Source organism: Scomber japonicus, chromosome 5, assembly GCF_027409825.1.
Source record: "Scomber japonicus isolate fScoJap1 chromosome 5, fScoJap1.pri, whole genome shotgun sequence".
Lineage (NCBI taxonomy): Eukaryota > Metazoa > Chordata > Actinopteri > Scombriformes > Scombridae > Scomber > Scomber japonicus.
Genome location: NC_070582.1, coordinates 19,192,564 through 19,212,060, shown reverse-complemented (window position 1 = coordinate 19,212,060; position 19,497 = coordinate 19,192,564). Strand labels below are relative to the sequence as shown.

Genomic DNA, 19,497 nt, shown 5'->3' with positions numbered 1-19,497 from the left:
CACATACACAGAACAACATGACCTTCAGTTTGCAAACCTGCTCGCATATTCCAATCAATCTTTATTTACAGTAAAGGATGTATACAACACTATGGACTGTGTCCTTATAGGTCATTGGAAATATTGTAGAGTTTTGAGTAGAAAGGCAAACTGCACGAGTCAGGGTAAAGAGCATAGCAATTTTGAGTGAAATTTGGGGAATTTTCTAAAACAGTAAAAGGGGGTGGGGTGTAACTGAGCAATGTAACTTTCCCCTTCAATCTCTTCATCTCAATTGTGGGTTTAAGCGTACGGAACTTCTCTGAAATGGCCTGAAACGGAAACCACTGACAGTTGATGTCACGAGAGTTTGCTTCACTTATTTTTGCCCCAGCAGTTAGGAAGTACTTTCTTCCTATAGCAGTATATGTTTTACCCCTGACAGGACTTATAAATACAGCATAATTGCGCATTATTTTAAGTGAAGCAAGAGAAATAACTACAGTGCACATACACACATCCAGTGCATACACATCTGTTTCCTGCATGGTGGGAGACTGACTGTGGTAGTCTCTGAAGGGAGTGTCCTCTCTTTTATAGACGACCCCTTTCGTGACTCATCCTATTGTTCAGCTCAACACTCTTAGTCACCCCTCTCCTAAATTATGAGTAGGTCCTGAGAAATGTTTCACTCCTCTGACGCCCACATGTTTAGATTTCAATCCCAACCCTTGGGTATTTTTCTTTTCTTTTTGTCATTTCCAGTAAGCCTGCTCTAGTAGTTATACAGCAACTTAGATATGTATCCAAAAGAGATTGAACCCAATGAGAGACATTCCAAGAACCCTCACTATGAAACTAGGGGTTTCAGTGAGCCGATTTAACAGAAGGATGGTGGATAAGCAGATCCTCTGACCCTTCATCAGTAAGCAGATTACTCTTTATCACAAAGAATGCTCAGGATATTCAGTCTGTGACAACAACAGGCAGCAGATTGATCTGTTGTGATTAAAGTGAAGAATGGTCAGACTGATCTGTTGTAATCAAAATTTATGAAAAATCAAATGACCTTCCTTACAGAATGCTGTGAACATCACCTGTATGGTAAAGAACTAAAATATTTGAAGGACACCATTTCACCCTCCATAAGCAGCAGCTTGCTGCTGGGCCAGTCATTAAAAAACGTATTAACTGAAGTCAATCATTGTTAAAGCCTACAGAATTAATTTCAAAGCAGTGTAACTACATCTGGAATATTTCCATTCAAAATTAAGTCAAGTGTTTTGAACATAATATAGCTTCAATGAAGTTGTATGAATGTTGAAACTAGCTGATAATGAATGCATATACTAATACATGAAAGCTACTTAAAGCAGCATTGATAGATAGTTTTGGTCACTGGGTCAGTGCAACAACTTTGAAAAATAACATCGCCAAGATGTAGGGGCGAACATAATAGCAAACAGTTGCAGACATAGACCAACATTAGCATTCATTTGGAGTTGTATTTGTGCCCACCCAACAACAACATTCTCTCTCTTTTTAGCTGTTTGGTCTCAACCAACCCCTGAGGGAAATAGCTGGCTCTTTAGCTACTTAATGCCCCACCATGTTCACCAGCTAGTTGCTAATTTTGTCTGCCCCTTTGGCTGCTTTGGTTTCAGGGCCCTGGTATTGTGCATGCTGACTCACTATCATGGCTTTACTGGGACACTTGAATTTGAATGGAGCCCTCCTTTATGTTATTTTTGTGCTTTTCCTTCTATGACAAGTGAAAATGTTTGCTGTGGAAGTCCTATCTGTTTCCAGACAACAGCTGCCTACTGCTGCGAAATGTATGTTATTGAGTTAAGGTTAAAATATAATTCACTTATTGCAGGTAAACATCTTAATCACAACTTAATCATATTGTAATATCACATATAAACATGTAAATTACAATTGTCTTAATATATTACTTATAAAGTAGGCCTAGATTAAACATAGTATAAGTCGTTTTTTAAATGAATAAACCTGATGCCTCGTAAGCAAGTATGAAATTCTACAATCTCGTGGTGTGTGCGCGTGTGTTTGTGGGTGCGTGCGCGCGCTCAAACCACCCCGCCCTGAGCTCGAGGAGTCCCCACTCATCCACTTCAGAGAGCAGATGAAGAAAGGAGGGGAGGAGGAGGAGGAGCCCCTCTGTGTGACGCCAGACCATCCCTCCCACCCAGTCACATTTACATTTTCTATGGGTCCTGACTGAGTGCATGTGTACGCGCCGGAGCTATTGAACAGTTTCCAAAAGCGGCGGTAGGGCAGAGACACACCTCAACCAGAAGAAGTGGTCTGGAGACGCACTGATGTGGCCTGAATCACTTTGTCCTTCTAAATATTAAACAACTTCAGTTGGACAAGTCGCGTCGGGGTCGACTGTGAGGTAGGTGTGCATGTGTGTGTGTTAGTGTGTGTGTGTGTGTGTTGGGAGCTCGTGCGTTTTTCGTGAGCTTGTTTCATGAGCGCACTAACAAAAGCGGCACATTTTAACTGTCTGCCACCGTCGACAGAAGCAGCAGGGGTTTAGGTTGCTTTAAAAAATCGGAAAGTGAGGAGGAAAAGAAAGACCGAGGAGAGAGAGAATGAGATTGCAAAACACAAACTCTTGTTTCATTGTCTCCTTTTGTTGCAGCGCATGACTGTAGCAGACGGGACAGTGAAGAACAAACACGTTGAGGTGCTGTACAGCATGTACAGACTACGGTTTCATTCACTTTGGAACACACTGACACTATTCATGGCATGTGATACTTTGTACTTTGGGAGAGTAATAGAAGAAGAAAAAATATTAGTGTTATTTTTCTCTAAACTGTCTGAGTAGGCTACTTTACAGACGGTGTTTATGGGGACTTCACATGTCATGCTCACATAACATAACAGCTGGCAATAGCATACCGTCATGCTAACATACTTTTAAAATAAGTCTTGTTTAAAATGTAGATAAAGTCTCGTGTATTATATAGTATGTGTCTCAACGGTCTATTCAACATGAGACTTAAAATATTTGTTCCTATAATAGTCTTCAAATGAGGCCTTTTTATGAGACAAACAGCCTAAGAAGGTGCTATAGATGAGCTGTAGCTGAATTTATCATTTGTGTGTGTGTGTGTGTGTGTGTGTGTGTGTGTGTGTGTGTGTGTAATAGCACAGCAGTGACCACTGCCTCCTGTGTCAAAGCACATGGCTTGAGTCAGAGCTGATACAGACCTGTGTGCTGTCATCAGGCAGATAGACCAACTGTCATGTGAAGATGGGCACATAGTGTTATTTTTTATGATGTGGCAACAGGTTTAGCATACCAAACTAAGTGGGGGTTTTCTTTCCTTGTGGCTTAGGCTGTGTCAAGAAGCCTTGCTGTCAAACTTTAACAAGACGTTATGCAAACAGGGCCATACCCAACTTTAAGTGTGTGTTTGCTGGGTGGAGGCAGAATAGCAGCCTGGCAAATACATATGGGCAGTTTTAAACATGTATCATGGTAGTTTACCTCTGGGTCATCAGATGTGTTTCAGGGAGAGGAGAAGTGACAAAAGCAGGTGGTATGAATGTACTCTTTAGGTGCAGAGCTTGCGAGAGTAGGAGTGCATGTGTGTGTATGTGCAGGGAGGGGAAAGTTTCAAGCACATGTGTTAGTCATTTGGAGGGGAGTTTGCTAAACGATTTACATCTGTTTTCTGATCTTTGAACCCCCCCTTCTCTCTCTCTCTCTCTCTGTCTCTCTCTGTCTGTGTCTCTCTCTCTCTCTCTCCTGTTTCTCTAACTCTGTATCCCTTGCTGTCTTCTGTTTCCCGTAAGAACTGATGCTGTCACTGTGTGTGTGTGTGTGTGTGTGTGTTACAACTGGAATGCTCTCTGCTCCATTATTATTATACTCCGAGGGATTTAAATATGTGAATGAAATGTCTTAGTTTCCATTCTATAATGGCATGTGTCCATTTGTGGTTCTGGTGTGTTTCTCGGCTGTATCATTATAGACTGTGAGTCCATGTCAAGGACTCAACCTGACCTCAAGAAAATCAAGGTATTTGGGTCAGGAATGGGTGTGAGGCTGTGTGTGTGACCAGGAGGGGTAACTGGCAACCGCATGTGTGTTGACAGTATTATCTCCAACAGTCCTGCTGGTCTGTCTGTGGGCACAAAATCTTCATTACTCAGCAGAATGCTCTGATCCTTAAGACCTACTCCACATAAGACTGTGTGTTCGTGTGTCAGACGTTCATGATCAGGCTCAGACATCTTATTCACTGGCAGTGAAAGACTTTCTTGTAGCTCATGTTTTCAGGTCTTTCACCCCCTAAAGAGCCATGTAAACACAGGGTGAGTTTTCAGTGGGTTTTGGAGAGGGAAGTACTCAATGTTTTACCAAACACATCTCCACTCTGCTCAATTCCAGTCTGTTAGGAGACTTTATTCATGTAATCTTTTCCTCCCATTTCAGTGATCCAACTATGAGCATGAGGCTTGCTGTTGTTTGAAATGTTAGTATAGTTACCAACATCTGATTCTGAACATTACTTTTTTTGATACCTTACTTTGGGAAGCAAACATTTTTTTTCTTTCTAAAACCTTTTTTTCATTTAACAAAACTCTCCAAACTTCTCAAAAAATGTTTTCCTAACACAAGTAGCCATATCAGATTTTTGCAGAATAAAGTAGTGTAAAATCATCATGGTTATGACTCAGATCAAGAAATATGTGATCAAAGAACATGTTAACAAAACCTGGGATTCCTTGCAGTGTAGCAGCACCTGAAACAAACGTTCATGAAATCAAATATGGACCTTCACGGGAAAAGAGCAGAGATGTCATTTCACACAGCAGGTTTTAAGGTTATCTGCTACCTATATTCATCATGAGACAAGATACTTTCCATTCTGATGGTTAACCACCTCAACGAAACTATTTCCTGACAGGAAACACTGAGGACTTGATAAAACATTTGATCCTTACTATTGGTTGGTACATGACCTTTTCTCTACACCCAATGCTTGAGTTGGTGTTACAGGTCTTTATGATAGTGGTCCTTTTGTGTTTATGTGGCTGTTACTTATCAGATGTAGCTAACATGGTTGAGTGCTTTCATTCCTAAACAAACAGTAAATGCAGCAAATCTGTGTTTTTATTGATCTGTTTTTCAGAACTGTTTTGGTCAGCTGTTTGGTCTTAATCATCTGTTTTTGTCAGTTTTTCTTAAACAGATGATCAGTACCTTATTGTCCCTCCCCATGTAGGCTGAACATTATGATGCAATGCAAACATAAAGTATGCAATCACAGAATCCTACAGCAGGACAAAGGATCTGTTTACACTGCTGTGCTTTTGTTGCCATGGTTTTCGATTATGACATTATGACGCCACGATTCAGGTATTGAGTTTCCTGATAGAGAGCTGGTGTATGATGGATGAGGGGGGTTGTAGTTCATATGGGAGTCAGACATGCAGAGGCTTGACTGTTGTTTGAGTTTGCTCAGGACTTGATGCTGATATGCTCATAAAAAAGATAAGATAAACATACAGAGCCAAGAATAAAACTGACACACATGCACACAAACCTACAGAGGCTTCTCAAAGCAGCCCATTGATTTTCCTGATGTTATGCAGAGGCCTCAGTCACAATAAAGAACCATTACTGTGCTGGCCACTTTGTGTAGTCTTGGAGAATGAGTAGCACACACACACATATATATGCACGCATGCATGCACACAGACTCTAAATGCCTCCCTCCTTATGGCTTGTTAGGTTGAAGTATAGAGAGATTGGGAGTTTGAGCTGCACGAATTGGATTAAGCTCTTTGTAAGTCAGTATCAAGATATATGATCCTGTCTTATTACAAACACAATCAGGAACATACAACCACGGACAGGACAGAGCCACTTCTTTCTGTTGCAGCCTGAAACAAACTGGGTTTTCAGATTGTATATAGCAGCACTTGCTTTGGAAAGTTTCACCAGACAATGAAATGACATGATTGCCTACTATCCCAACTAAAAATATGCAAGTACATACCGTACAGTTTGTGCCATGTCAAGCATAGAGCATAAAATCATAGAGAACAAAGACTCTTCATTTGGCCTGTTTTTGAACACCTGGTTACTTTGTTATCCGTGTATGTATGTATGTGTGTATGTGTGTGTGTGTGTGTGTGTGCGCGCGCTCTGCTTTCATTCCTGTGTGTCTATCTGCCTAACTGTAGATTGTCTGGTTGCCCAAGGTAACAGTTGTTATTGGGTTTTCTCTACTAGCATGTAAACAAAGGAGAACCTCCCAAATCCTCCCCAGTGTGCCCCCCAGCCAATGAGATTTAAGCTCCCAGCTGGGCTCAGCCAGTAGATGGTGAAGAGGGGCGTGACTCTGCTCAATAAGGGGAAAAACAGCAGAAAAGCACAAAGCTTTGAATCTGGAACTGGAGCAGACAGCAGAGCCATAACAAAGACTCTTCCTTTATGAACAAGCGGTACTTCACACCGCTGAGCCAGACTGAACGGCTGCAGCTTTTTTACTATAAGGCAGTAATACCATTAAAAAGAAAGACATCGGAGCTTCATTTTAAGAGTGATATGTGCAATATATGTGTTTACATCTCAGTGAGGAAGAGCAACATGAAACATACATGTGCACTGTCTATAATTTGTCCTGTTAGGGTGTGTTCCTATAGCAAGTCAGTTTGGATTGTGTGCATGTGTTAGTGGACCCTCAGTCTGCTTCAGCCCACCTGTTCTCAACTGGTCCATACATATACATTCAGGACCATGTGTCCGTGTCAGCTGTGAGAGAGTATAGGCCAGCCTTTTGTATTTGACTGACAGGTGTGTACCCACCCTTGCCAATTATTCAGGACATGTGTTCAGAATTTGGTCTGAGTAAGCACTTTGATTTTAACCTTTTATAGAAAAGTGCACATAGCATGCACCCTCATGTCTTTGTCACTCAAAGATGTCTGTGTTTGAATATATGTTTAGATCCCCAGCTGTGTGTGTGTGTGTGTGTGTGTGTGTGTGTGTGTGTGTGTGTGTGTGTGTGTGTGTGTGTGACTGTGTGTGTGTGTGTGTGTGGGTGTCGGTGTGTGTGTCCCAACATGTAGACGTTGTTATGTGCCTGAAGCGATAATCACTTTGCAGGTTCATCACATTCCCTCAGCGTGACTCAAAGTGGTGTCTATGCCTTTTCAATCCATCCCATTCATTCTGTAATCTGCCTCACCCCAGGGGCTCACAATGCTTGTGGATAGGACTGTGCAGGAGCCACCGCTTGAAATAACTTCAAACCGTGCTGAACACAAACTTGCAGGCGTGTTTCAGTTCAGAGAGTGGGATCAGAGCTAAACATGATTAATTTGTTGATATCAGAGTAACATCAGCTTAACAATGAAAAGCTTCTGTTACTCTTCTCATCTCAAAGACAGCCTGTTCATCTTATCACGCTGGGCTATGTTCATCTGACAAATCTGGATGCTTGTTTATATTGAAATCAAATCTTAAAAGCCAGATATGGATGTGGTCAACTTGCATTATAATCAGACAAGACCAAATACAGCCACTGTGGTTATTTAAGAGCTCCAAGACATGGGGAGGGATGGAAAGTAAGACAGAATGAAAAACTACAGCCATAAGAGCTTATTATTTTCAAGCCAAAATGACAAATAAGACCCATAAAATCTTATCTACATGTGATGAATGTGTTGCTTTTTTTAAAAACGGAGAACATGACTTTCCATTTGCGGAACATATATATATGAGAAGTAGAATTGATGAGGTTCCACTTTTTGGTCCATTTTGAGTCCAAAGTTTAGTGTCTGGCATACAATGGCCTTTGACTGATGAGTCTGTATTAACTTCCATTTTTCAATTCCTTAACATCAGGTGATATTTAATTTATTGAGGTCATAGCATGCTTTTTGTGATTTCCTGTTTGTTTGTTTTTTTATACTGCTATGATGGTGAATGTAAGTCAAATGCTCCTTTAGGTCAAAATGGACTTACAGCCTGCTCTGAACTCTTAATGTTACCTCTAATTCTTCATCATGATAATGTGTGATTGTTGGTGCAAGCCCACAAAGGGCTATCAGTTCTGTAGCCTTTGTTACTAAGATTGCTCCATTTGTTGTTTGTGTTGTTGCTTATTTTAGATCGGTTTCAGATTTGAGAAGTTTCCATTTTGAGTAAAGGACTAGAAAAAGAGTGAAATCCTACAACTGTTTGTTTACGTAGCCTCTGGACCTACCCGAAGTCAGCTGAAACAAAGCTTCCAGAAGCTGGCCAGATCAGAACAGGGTGGGCCTGGATAAAGGGCTGTAAATCATGCAAAGATATTAGTAGGAGTAGGAGTGTATTACCCACAATATAAATATAGACATGGACATTTGTATGATACATCCCCTAACTTCATATAGACCTTTGGAGAAGCTGACAGAAGGTGATTGTTGTTGCAAGTGAGAACAAAGATAATAGATGTTTTTAGAAAGCACTGGATGGCCAGAGAGATTAAAACTATATACTAGTTAGAAGGAGAGAATCACAGTAATTTAGATGCTTTTGTATGAAGTATTACTCCTTGTTGGCAGACGTAGTGATGATATTGGGTGTTTACTTTTCACCATGACAGTCTATAGAGCTGCTTCCTACTCCCTTATTGACGTCAAGTTTTTAAGTGTTTACGTGTACACTGTGTAGCTGAGGCCTACAGCTCCTTCCTCCCTCACATGAGATACACAAAATGTGACATTATCCTTTGCTTCATTGAGTGTTGCTACATGGGTGCGCATCTGTGTTTTTATGAGCCCTAAAACAATGATTGTAAATTCCCATACTCCAGCATCTCCCTAGTGACATCATCGTACGGTGGGTGTTGTCAGAGGTCAGTACATGATGAGGCCACAGAATTCCCCTGTTCCTCTTTTCCTCTGACCCCCACTCCAACGCAGGAAATACAAAACAGATATCAACCCCCAAACTCTCCAGCACATTTTTGAGGAGCCATTTTCTCTCGTGCTCTCTCTTTCTCATCCCATAATTCAGTATGCTGTAGCCAACCGCCATGAATGTTTGGCGTCTTTATAATCTAAATATACTTCAATATGTTCTCCAAAATCAAGATTCGCCACTCATCCTCCCATCTTCTACTATTATTCATTATAAAGTTGGCAATGGCAAGAGTGGGAGTGGAACTTAACATTTGTGTTTTTGTATAAACAGAAACATGCTGATGCTCCCATGTATGTCATGGTGTGCATGTTCTGTCCTATCTTATTGGTTGCTCAGTGTGCACAGGCAGGCCAGTTTTTCCTGATTGTAGCTCAAGTGTCATTTATACTCACACATTATTTTGCTTACTGATGCACATAGAGTGCTAGACTGCAAACAAAGTTTTTGTTAGTCTTTGCTGACATTGAATGTGTTTGTGTGGAGGAGTGACTGGACAATATGTAATTCCATTGTTTGAATCCACGCTCTGGAAATGTGCACATTTATGTCACTCCGTATCCAACCATGATTTATGTGTCGTTTTGGGGAGGCTTGTAAATGAGCATGTGCACACCGGGCCTGTACGGGAAATGAGCTCATTGTCACTACTGGACCCCCAAGTGTCTGGTTCTCCCTCACTTTTTCTGTCACTCTCACTTTCTCTTTCACACACACACCCTGCCCCCCCCCTTCCCCCTTCCCCCATCCCCCTACAGCTGTCAGTTAAAAGCCCATCTATCTGTGTGTTTTAATTAGGGCCTCTCCTGTTTATGGCTGAATGGCCGCTTCATTAACAGAAAGGCTTGGAGACACATAGTTGGATCTGTCCAGCTTGTAAGGGTGTGTGTATGTGAGAGGGAGAGAGAGAAAATGGGGTGTGGGGGTTGCTTTAGGGGTATTGATGACGTAATTTCCCCTGAGGGGTGGACCTCCCATCTGTGAGTGGAATAGACAGGATCAGGCCAAAAAAGAGAGATAAGGGAGGGTGAATAAGAGGTTGTATATGGGACATGGAGGGGATATTGGAGCAAGAGAATGGTTGGTATATTAAGCTTCAAGAAAATGAGAAGTCATTTTCTTCAATTCATCATGAAATTATATAGAGTCTGATTTTTCTTTGCATATGTACGCATCTCTAATCAGAATATCACACCTTTTGTTAAGCTTGTTTTGGTGTGCCTGCTTTCCAAAACAAGCTGCAGTTAATACCAAGAAAATACACAAAAGCCAAAATCATCATATCTATTTGTATGGGATTGTTTTTAAGATGCTTATTAACCATTAAGACCATCAATAAGTAAAAATAAAAATGACTGATGTCAGCTCTTTTAAAAGTCATGAAAAGGTCATTTTTTTCATGTTCGATGAGTCCATGATCAGCGTATCTCAAAACCGGATGGTGAAAAGCTGATTAATCCCTTTTTTTTGTATATCTGACCTCCTGTGCGTATTTCTGCTGAATCCTGTGCAAAACAAATCCTGGCTCCTTGATGACAGTTCATAGACCAACCCCACCCTGTGCAAAGCTCTGGTTAGCCTGTGCTGTTAATGTCCGTATCCTGGAGGAGGACATGGAGGTCACATGATGAAGCAGGCCACCAGCTGCTCACTTTGCTGTCATTTCTCTTTCCAGGCTACAGCAAGAAGACGGCCACTGTTGACTCTTGAATAACAGAAACATGTCATTAATCAACTTTTGGTTCTCTTCTCTGACACTTTTTGCTCTGATCCCAACATGAAGTTATCAACCTCTCTCTGTCTTCTGTCTCTTACATGTCAGTAACAATTCACTCTTTGTCTTTGTCTTTCTTTCTTGTAGTATTCACAGGATTGTTTGTCTGCTTCTCATCAGTGAAACAAAAAAAGAAAGCACTGGCAATGGCCAATTTAGCCTCTCTTCCCCATCTCTCTTCATTAGTTTTTCTGCCCATCTGTGCTTTTTTTTTCAAGGGTTAAACCAGGAAGACTATTTTTCATGTACAGATTTTTTTTTATAGGTGGACATACGCACATTTATTTGTATTTTTAAGGATTTAATTGAGTTGTTATTGAAAGTCTCATTAGCGTTGACCATCGGAGGCCCTGAGGAACCGCTCAGTTGGCTTGAGCTATTTCCTGTTTTGAGTGCTGTGTCACTAAATGAGTCTCCATGACAACTGGGGGGAATATGTCAGTTGAGGAGGAAATTGAGAAATGAGTTTGCATTTCGAATGCTAGCCTGTATGCTTGTTTGCTCTTAATTAGCAGAACTGGCCGCAGTGATGCAATCATTTGGCACAGTGCAGGCACACTCATTCAGGATCAGTCATTCTATCAGCACTAATGCAACTGGCCACCATGATTAGACTTTCACACACTCACACACACATTTCACACATACATGCATGCACTAGTGTAAACATGTTTACTGAAAACATACATTCAGTTACTTTCTCTTTTTCTCAAAAACTGCCACACAGACATTTTCTTTTCATTTTGATACAACGGAAAAAAAGTGACTGTGAGTATGATATGAGTGCTACATTATTATTGAAAACGTATGTGTGCAGTTTCAACCTCTGCATGCTTGTAACTCTTACTGCAGTACTTGATTCATTTAATATTTCCTGTAGTTGGCTGGTTCAAAAATGTGACATCTCACTGTATGTTAAATCAGTCATACGTAGGTCATGAGGATGACAAAGAAAGAGTGAAGTAAACACAGGAAAGCCGTCTTTGGCCGACTTCCTTTACTTTTTTCCTAGACTCTCATCTGACCCAGTTTTCCTTTTGTTTTTCCTCTGTTTTCACCAACTTTCCTCTCCTTTTTATGCCTGAATGCGTAGACATTTTAAATCCTCTAAATATTGAGTCCTTTCTCCTGGCCACATCTCAGAGACCTAGGTCTTTTGGAGGCTCATTACGTGTTTGTGTGTGTGTGTGTGTGTGTGTGTGTACGTGCGTGTATTGTCTATGCTTTTGGGGTGTGTTTCCAAAACCAATAAACAAAGTGTTTTTAATGGGATTCCTTGAAAACAGCAGGAAGTGTCTTCACAAAAACTTTATATGGTTATCTACACACTGACAGGTCTGGAAAGGTGTTGTCCACATTTCAACACAGAAGTGTTGAAAATGAATGTGCTGCAATGTTTTGAAGCAGCTGTTCATTGCAGTATTTTGTAATTTTCAAATACACAGAAAGTAAAATACCTGCAGAAGGGAGAAGAAAGAGGATCTTGTGTTTTGCAACCATGAATTAAATTACACTAACATAACAAGTTAACATATATGTTAACTTGGTTATCCATGTTGTATTTTAGGTGTTGGACTTTAACTGATAGTGGCACATGTTATCTATCTACTGTATACTGTATTCTAACCAGAAGGGACACTCAATAAAACATGTAACACTAGCAGTGATAAGGCAGAATTGAAGCAGGGCTCCAATTTGAGGTTGTAGGGCTCTTTTGAACTCCCTATGTCACTTCCCCTCTCCCTTGGGGCACAGAGGAAGTAGGAGCAGATGTGTTGAGCTAACGGACACTTTGACAACACTGCCAGTCTTTAAGTTCCTCTACCCCCTACTACCGGAATTAACAAAAACCACCTTTGATGTACACAGCACGTGTGTGCTCACACGTAGCTGCTGATTAAAGACACAAGCTGTTCTGCCCACCTCTGCTGTCTCACATGCTCAAACACTGTCACCATGTCCAGACTGTGTCACAAACGTACTGTGACTGGTATGTTCCTATCAGCATTACGTACATCATAGATAACATTATGTAGTAAATGCAAATACTAGTATATTTTGTCGGTCATGGAGATGGATTGATAAACTATAATAATCACTTAGTTTTCTTGTTTTCATACGACCTTAACCTTGTGTTATTTACAACAATGATTTTAGATACATAGGTTATTTTTAAAAGGTTACTAATCTGAGATTAGAAGGGATTACACACCACTATAACCATTTAACCAACTGGAAAAAGCAGTATTTTCATTTGTCAACATATTCCATTATATCCATCAAGCATTTTTATTATGTGGCATCTTTCTGGCTTTGTTCTGTGGTGAAAATAGCCACAATCAAGGTTTACTTAAGGCTTCTTTGTTACATAACGGAGATGGTTTAAGTTTCTATGATGCAAGAATATCGACCTCTAGTGGCGTCTTCAGCTCATTACATCAATACTCTGCATGTATGTATGTTTTGATTTTAAGGACACACTCCCCCCACCTATAGACTCCAGCACGTGCACTGTCCTTGGTACAACTGATGTGATTGGCCCACTGAAGTTTTCTGTCTTTTGTCATTCGGTCCTGATCAGTCACAGGCAGGAGAAAGTGGTATCTAAGCAGCCCCTTAAAAATCACTGTTTCTGGAGGCATTTGAGAATGCAGTTGTGTACAAACCTGAGTCATTCCTCAGCCTACAGCAAGGGAAATGCACATGTTGGTGTTATCTAGTTATCTATTATCAAAGTAAACTGACTCTGCTTAACTTGTAGTTTACTATTATACACATTTACTACTAATATGATAAGGGAATTTCGCCTATAAATTATTCCTCATCCAGAGATTTACTGAAAGTGAGTGGGAGGGGAATAGGTGAGGGAGGGAGCAGAGAGTGACTGTGTGTGTGTGTGTGTGTGTGATAGAGAGAGAGAGAGACAGAGAGAGAGAGAGAGAGTGCAGCTATAAAACAGACTTTGTACTCCAACCAGCTCAGTAGCAGACAGCTGTGCAGGACAAAGCACCTCTCCCGTGTGAGGCTTTGCAACATACTGATAAACAGGACAGTGACCTTTTTAAAAGCTTTTCCTGGAAAAAAGATTTCAAAGCAAAATAGCAGAGATGGCGACAATGTTCAGATATCCAGTCTTTCCTCATCTGCAGGGTGAGTTAAATCAACATCAAACCTTTGGGCATTTTTAACATTGTGTAAAAAGTGCTTCGCTGTTTTTAGTCGTATATGAGCCATATATGTTTATATTATATACTTTTTAGAATATTTATTCTCTTATTTCAGGTGGTTAGACCTTTATTTTTATCTGCTCATGTGTTTATTTAAACAATAATTTAAATAATTGCGAATGTTTCATTGAGCAAAGCAGACTGGAAAATAGAAGCACTGAGCTGCCAAAAAACATCCTTCATTGTAGTATTATTGCATATTATTACATGAACACTGTGATCAGCTCGAGGTATCAGTTTTACTTATTGTGAATCTCAGTTATTTGCTTTTTAATGGCTTGATAGATCATCTTTATGTTAGGAGAAAAATAATTACCATACATGTATTAGTTGTTTTCTGATTGTGAAATACAGAATACTTAGTTTTGTTCTGCTTTGTTTTCGAGGTCACGGATTACAGTGGATTGAAGTGAACATTTAGGTTGCATTATTATCAGTAGCTAATATTTCCCATAACCATGTGACTAAGAGATCTCTAAGTGTGGTTATGTGCTGTCCTGATTCATCTCCTCATTGTTTTGCATTTGGTTTTTACATCATCTGGTGGGAATGAAATGTTCCTGTTTGCGTAGCGTGGGAACAATTATGTAATCCCAGCACCCCCCCAGAGTCCCCTGCTCACTATAGAGACAATTCAAAAACTTTGAGCATATGTTAGAGGATTAAGCAGATGCTCATATTAGGGTTTGAAAGGAGCGCTATTTTCAAGAAATAAAATGTTTCTCAAAAATGTTGTTCCTTTACAACACATTTTGATTTGTGCCACCACAGAGAGTGATATGTGTCTTTGTTTTGTTGCATCCAGGCTCACATTGCACTATAGTGGTTAAATTAAGATCTTCTTTACTTGTTTGTGTCTTGTTAGATCCGTGTGACCCTGGTCTGTCTGTGTCACCAGGGAGAAGTGTCATGGCAGAGCCAGACTATCTGGAGGGTGACTGTGATGAGCTCATCAAACCCAAGAAGCTGATCAACCCAGTCAAGAACTCCCGTAACCATCAGGACCTGCACCGAGAGCTGCTCATGAACCAGAAGAGGTTTGTTATTGATGTCTTATCAGTTTCAGCGGAAACACACCTGCTTAATACACAGATACCGTTTAAGGAAGTGATTCACATTTCTAATTAGCTATCTGACAATATATCACACTTTATGGGACATAAACAATAAAAAATCCAAAGATCAAAACAGTAATTCATCACGTTTCTTAAGGTGCAGCACGTGATTGTAAAGATAATGCTTTATTTTTTTATTTTTTTGTTGGTAAACAAAAAAATATGGCACATAAACAATAAAAGATCCAAAGATCAAAACAGTAATTTGTGACGTTATTAAGGTGCAGCACGTGATTGTAAAGATAACGCTTTATTTTGTTTACTTGTTGGTAAAACCTTTTGTTGTGTGTGCCAATATCTATCAAGTCTGCCTGAGTTCAAAACATGTCAGACAGGCAAAAGCAGTGCAGACAGTAGTCCCAAGGTCCAGGCTAATTTGTTTTTACATCTTCTGATGGAGGATGAGTTAAAACAGTAGTCCTACTACTTTTTTGTAATTGGCCTGATAGTATCCGTGCAGACATGGCCAACGTTTCTGCAGTGTGTCACTTTAGTTGACTGTAGTGGTCCCTCTAGCAGCAGTATTATGTAAAGCTCTGCATATAAAATTTTCAAAGGAGCTATTATATAAAACCTTGGGTGCATTAGGGTGTCAAAAATCGGTTATGTAAAGGTCACACACATACTGTACAGGATGAATCTGGTGTGACTGATGATATTAATACTATATCATGAATCAGGATTTGGTCTGCGTGTCTGTGTACATGCATGCACACTGGGGTCTGTAATCACCCTTTTTGACACTATATGTTTGTATTTTCTCTTACCAAATAGAGTGCCATCAGCTATATTTCCAAGCTATTAATAGCTACGTAAACACACATGCTGCTGACAGCTGTTACATCACAGCAGTGATGCGCTGCCTTAAACAGGTCAAACAGTGAGGTCCCTTTGTACTAATGGTAGCTTGACATTAATGAATGATGGGGGAAAAGCATAGGCAAGAAATCTAATAAAAACATCTAGAGAAAGAAAAGTGTTTTGATGTTGCTGTCTCTGTATTATTCCAGAAGCTGCAGCATATTGTTTTTAGTTGTCTAGACAGGGATTCTTATGAGTTTAGTAGCAGTAGAAGTCTGTAAGATAAATCTAGTGGGTTTAATGGTGGAATGAACTTGTTTTGATTGGGCCTTTTATCGTGTAGAAAGCTTCCCTGCATAGTGGATTAGTCATGGTGATCAGAGTGGGGAGGGAGGGGGGTGGATGGATACATGGATGGATGGATCACTGTATAAGAGGGAAAAAAATGTGTTATGTAATCAAGATTACAAAACAGTCTCTAGCTGAGGGCCATTTTCTGCCTTTGCTACCTTTGCTGTGGTGACTCTGCTGTGCTTGTGCTCACGGAGGAAGAATTTGAGAAATTCAGCCACTGAGACTGGTGAAGCATTTGAGCAGATGGAGGTATTGATGTGTGGGATTTGAACGCACATTCTTCCTAGTGTGCTAGAGGGGCAGCACTTGTGGGAGGGGTCATGGAAAGGAGGGTCCGTGATTATGTAAACATCGTCCCATGGAGGAGAGGAGGATGGCGTAAGCATCTTTTATAGCCTCTCTTATTGTTTCAAGTGACCTTGACCCCCCCCCTCCCTTTCTGAGTGGAGTGTTGGAAAACAGCCTGAAACGATCACGTCAATGACCCTCTGCTCTGCCCCGGCTCAAGTGCTTTCATAAGACCCTTGTTATCAGGGAAACCAGGGCATTTAAACTGCAGCAGTGACTTCAGTTTAAGTAATAAATTCACTCCCACTGCTTCTCAGAAAATTGTGGACTTGGTTATGTAATCTCCAGGATTTAATAATGCATTTCATTAAGGTGGTGTTGTTCTAAGCTGCAGTCAGGTAGGCATGCTGTGTTTTTCTTTGAAGAGCCTACGCACATTCAGGCAAAAGGGAAATCAGTAACCATGAGGAGAGTTAAGTAGTCTGGATCATAAGGTATTTAAAGGGAACGAGGATTTTTGACTTAATTTAAATGGTAACCTCTGTCTTTTTGCTTCCCCTGATTTTGAACTATACTGTACTTCCTTGATCCTTTGAAGGGATCACTCTTTATTGGCTTTTTCCTTTTCTAGCTGACTTTAGCCCATCGCTGTTAAGTACTCTTTGCATCCTCAGCTCCCCTCCTTCTCTCTCATAATTTGGAGGAGTTTGGAGTATTACATAACATTAAGTGTTTTGCTCCTTTTAGGAAGACATGCTCACACTGGACCAAGATGTCCCCATCCTCTTTTTTTACTTTTTACTACACAAACCAAGGCAGTTGTGCAACAACCTCTGAGATTTTGCAATGAGCTTTGATGCTGATAATTGTAGGATTGTTGTTTTTTTTTTGGTACTTTCTACAAAGAAAAGCATGACATGGTTTCAACCACACTTATTCAAGGTCAACTCCAGTGCTGGCAACCATCTCGTACACAGATTGGAAATGTGGAACAATCTGTGATTGGCTCAAAATCCTGAACATGATTGACATGTTTAATCCAGCACATTTTAGTCAGTATGCGTGTCAAACTAGAATGAGGTCATGTAATCATCTGTTAACCATAAATGTGAATGTTAGTATGTCTCCATGTGGGGCTTTGAAGCCTGTGTTGTCAGATGTTGTTCATTAAGTTTTATTTTAGTAACATGTTGTTTCACTGATTAATTCTACACAGGGGTCTGGCTCCTCAGAACAAACCAGAGCTCCAGAAGGTTCTGGAGAAGAGAAAGAGGGAGCAAGTCATCAAGGCTCAGAAGGAGGAGCAGGAGGCCCATAAAAAGAGGAGTGACCTGGAGATAGAGCTCATGAAAAGACAACAGAAACTAGAGCAGGTAAATGATTGATATAAATTCCTGTTGATGCCCTTGATTCAAACTTATCAGCTATTTTTATTGGTACACAGATTATTACCTCTATAATGTTACATTTTCCAATGTTTGTATTCTTGCAGCTGGAGCTGGAGCAACAGAAAGATGATGAGGAACAGGAGAACACCCCTGAGTTTGTGAAGATGAAGAGCAACCTGCGCAGGACCAAGCAGGAGGCTGACGGAGAGGAACGAACCACCTAAAAACCAGCAGGGGTGTCTGGGTCTGGCTGATTGTGCGCGTGTTTGTGGGCACAGAGACGTCAGGAGTGTGTGGACAAGAGAGAATGTGTGTCATGTCTGTGGTACACAGTGGTGACCTGACCATGGTCCAAGCTGAACTTCCTGGCTTTCCCGACCTAGCTGTTCCTTCCTGCAGTGAGGAGAGAGACTTTACAGACTAAAGACCCCTCTGTCTGCCTGCCACGGACCGCCAGTCGTCACCCCTGCTCCTCACACCAATCCAGCAGCACACAGCACCCCCTGCAGGAGTGACCTGTCACAGACATGTTACATGTTACACGCCTTTCAACAAGGGCAGGCAAGCAAGCTTCCAATGTGCTCTGATGGAGAAACAACCAAACATACACACAGGAGTTTTCATTCCCTCTGTTTTCACTCCTCTCTCCACAGCAAGCTGTCATTTCTCTTTACTGTTATCGGTGTTGTTATCGTTGTTGTTTTGGGGGTTTTTTTGTTCTCATCTTCAGAATCAAATAAGGAAAAGTGGACACTGGATGGACTCTTGAAGCTGTGTAATGTAAAAGCCAAACAAATGTGCTTTTGTTATTTATGTTTGTAGGTTTTAGCCCAGGTATAGGGAAGACACTTTTAGTCGTTTATGTATTTTAGTTTGTTTTTCAGCATAGTTTATGAAGCCAGAACAGGACAAAGGGAGTGTATGGTTGTGTGAAACACTCAAGTTTGCTTTATTTTTTATTATTTTTAAAATTCTAAACATGCCATTTCCTCAGCTAATGCAATTTTGAGCAATAGTATAACTCCCAGGCATGAGAGTGACCTATTCTTTATATATTCTGTTGTTTTGTATTAATAAAAGTGTTACTTAATAAATAATTTAAGTTTTTGTTAGGTTGGTCATTGAGAATAAGTCTTGAGGCCTGTCTGATCGGTCTGTGTGTGCTTTAATGAACGAAAGATTTGATTAAAAACTGGGGAGTATAATTGAAAGTTTATACATTCAAGACATCTGTCATAAAATATTGAATTGAATATGTAGTTCTATATTTATGGCTCCCAAAACAACTGTGATAAGCTAACTGGAATTTTCTGGCTCCAGTGTTTTGTCTTTATTTACGATGGAGCAAAATGTGCAGACAGAAAATTTAAATGGCTCATTACTTGCAAAACAATTTAACTTACGCAAGTAGCAATCATGCTGGGATAAAATCTAAAATGGTTGTATTATGTGAAAAACTGGGATGTGATTTCTTTAGAAATATTATGGGTCAAAACCTCTAGATTGTGGGTCTTTACAAATTAATCATTATTGTTCTCATGGGAAGAGGCAGATTTAAAACAACCTAACCCTGATTCCTCCAGATACCAAATCTTCCTTAAAATAAACATCATTT

The 19,497-nt window shown here is 40.4% G+C and overlaps 1 protein-coding gene across 4 annotated transcripts; it reads left to right on the top strand.

The window, feature by feature from the left end:
• The first annotated feature begins 2,221 nt into the window (after positions 1–2,221).
• Positions 2,222–18,979, top strand: fam107b (family with sequence similarity 107 member B). Of its 4 annotated transcripts, none has more exons than XM_053319449.1 (4): positions 2,222–2,398; positions 14,835–14,973; positions 17,711–17,867; positions 17,987–18,979. In XM_053319449.1, the coding sequence occupies exons 2-4, from the start codon at positions 14,846–14,848 to the stop codon at positions 18,104–18,106; spliced, it is 405 nt and encodes a 134-aa protein (XP_053175424.1). In that variant the 5' UTR covers positions 2,222–2,398; positions 14,835–14,845; the 3' UTR covers positions 18,107–18,979. The 4 variants fall into 4 exon arrangements, with proteins under 4 accessions (XP_053175424.1, XP_053175423.1, XP_053175422.1 ...); XM_053319448.1 differs by having other exon boundaries at positions 2,223–2,398; positions 14,802–14,973; XM_053319447.1 differs by lacking the exon at positions 2,222–2,398 and adding an exon at positions 13,706–13,859.
• Positions 18,980–19,497: the final 518 nt, after the last annotated feature.

Coding starts and splice junctions, on each gene's coding strand:
- fam107b (XM_053319445.1), top strand. CDS start 13,817: ATGGCGACAATGTTCAGATATCCAGTCTTTCCTCATCTGCAGG. Junction 13,860..14,801: donor AGTCTTTCCTCATCTGCAGG/GTGAGTTAAATC, acceptor GTGTCTTGTTAG/ATCCGTGTGACCCTGGTCTG. Junction 17,868..17,986: donor GACAACAGAAACTAGAGCAG/GTAAATGATTGA, acceptor GTATTCTTGCAG/CTGGAGCTGGAGCAACAGAA.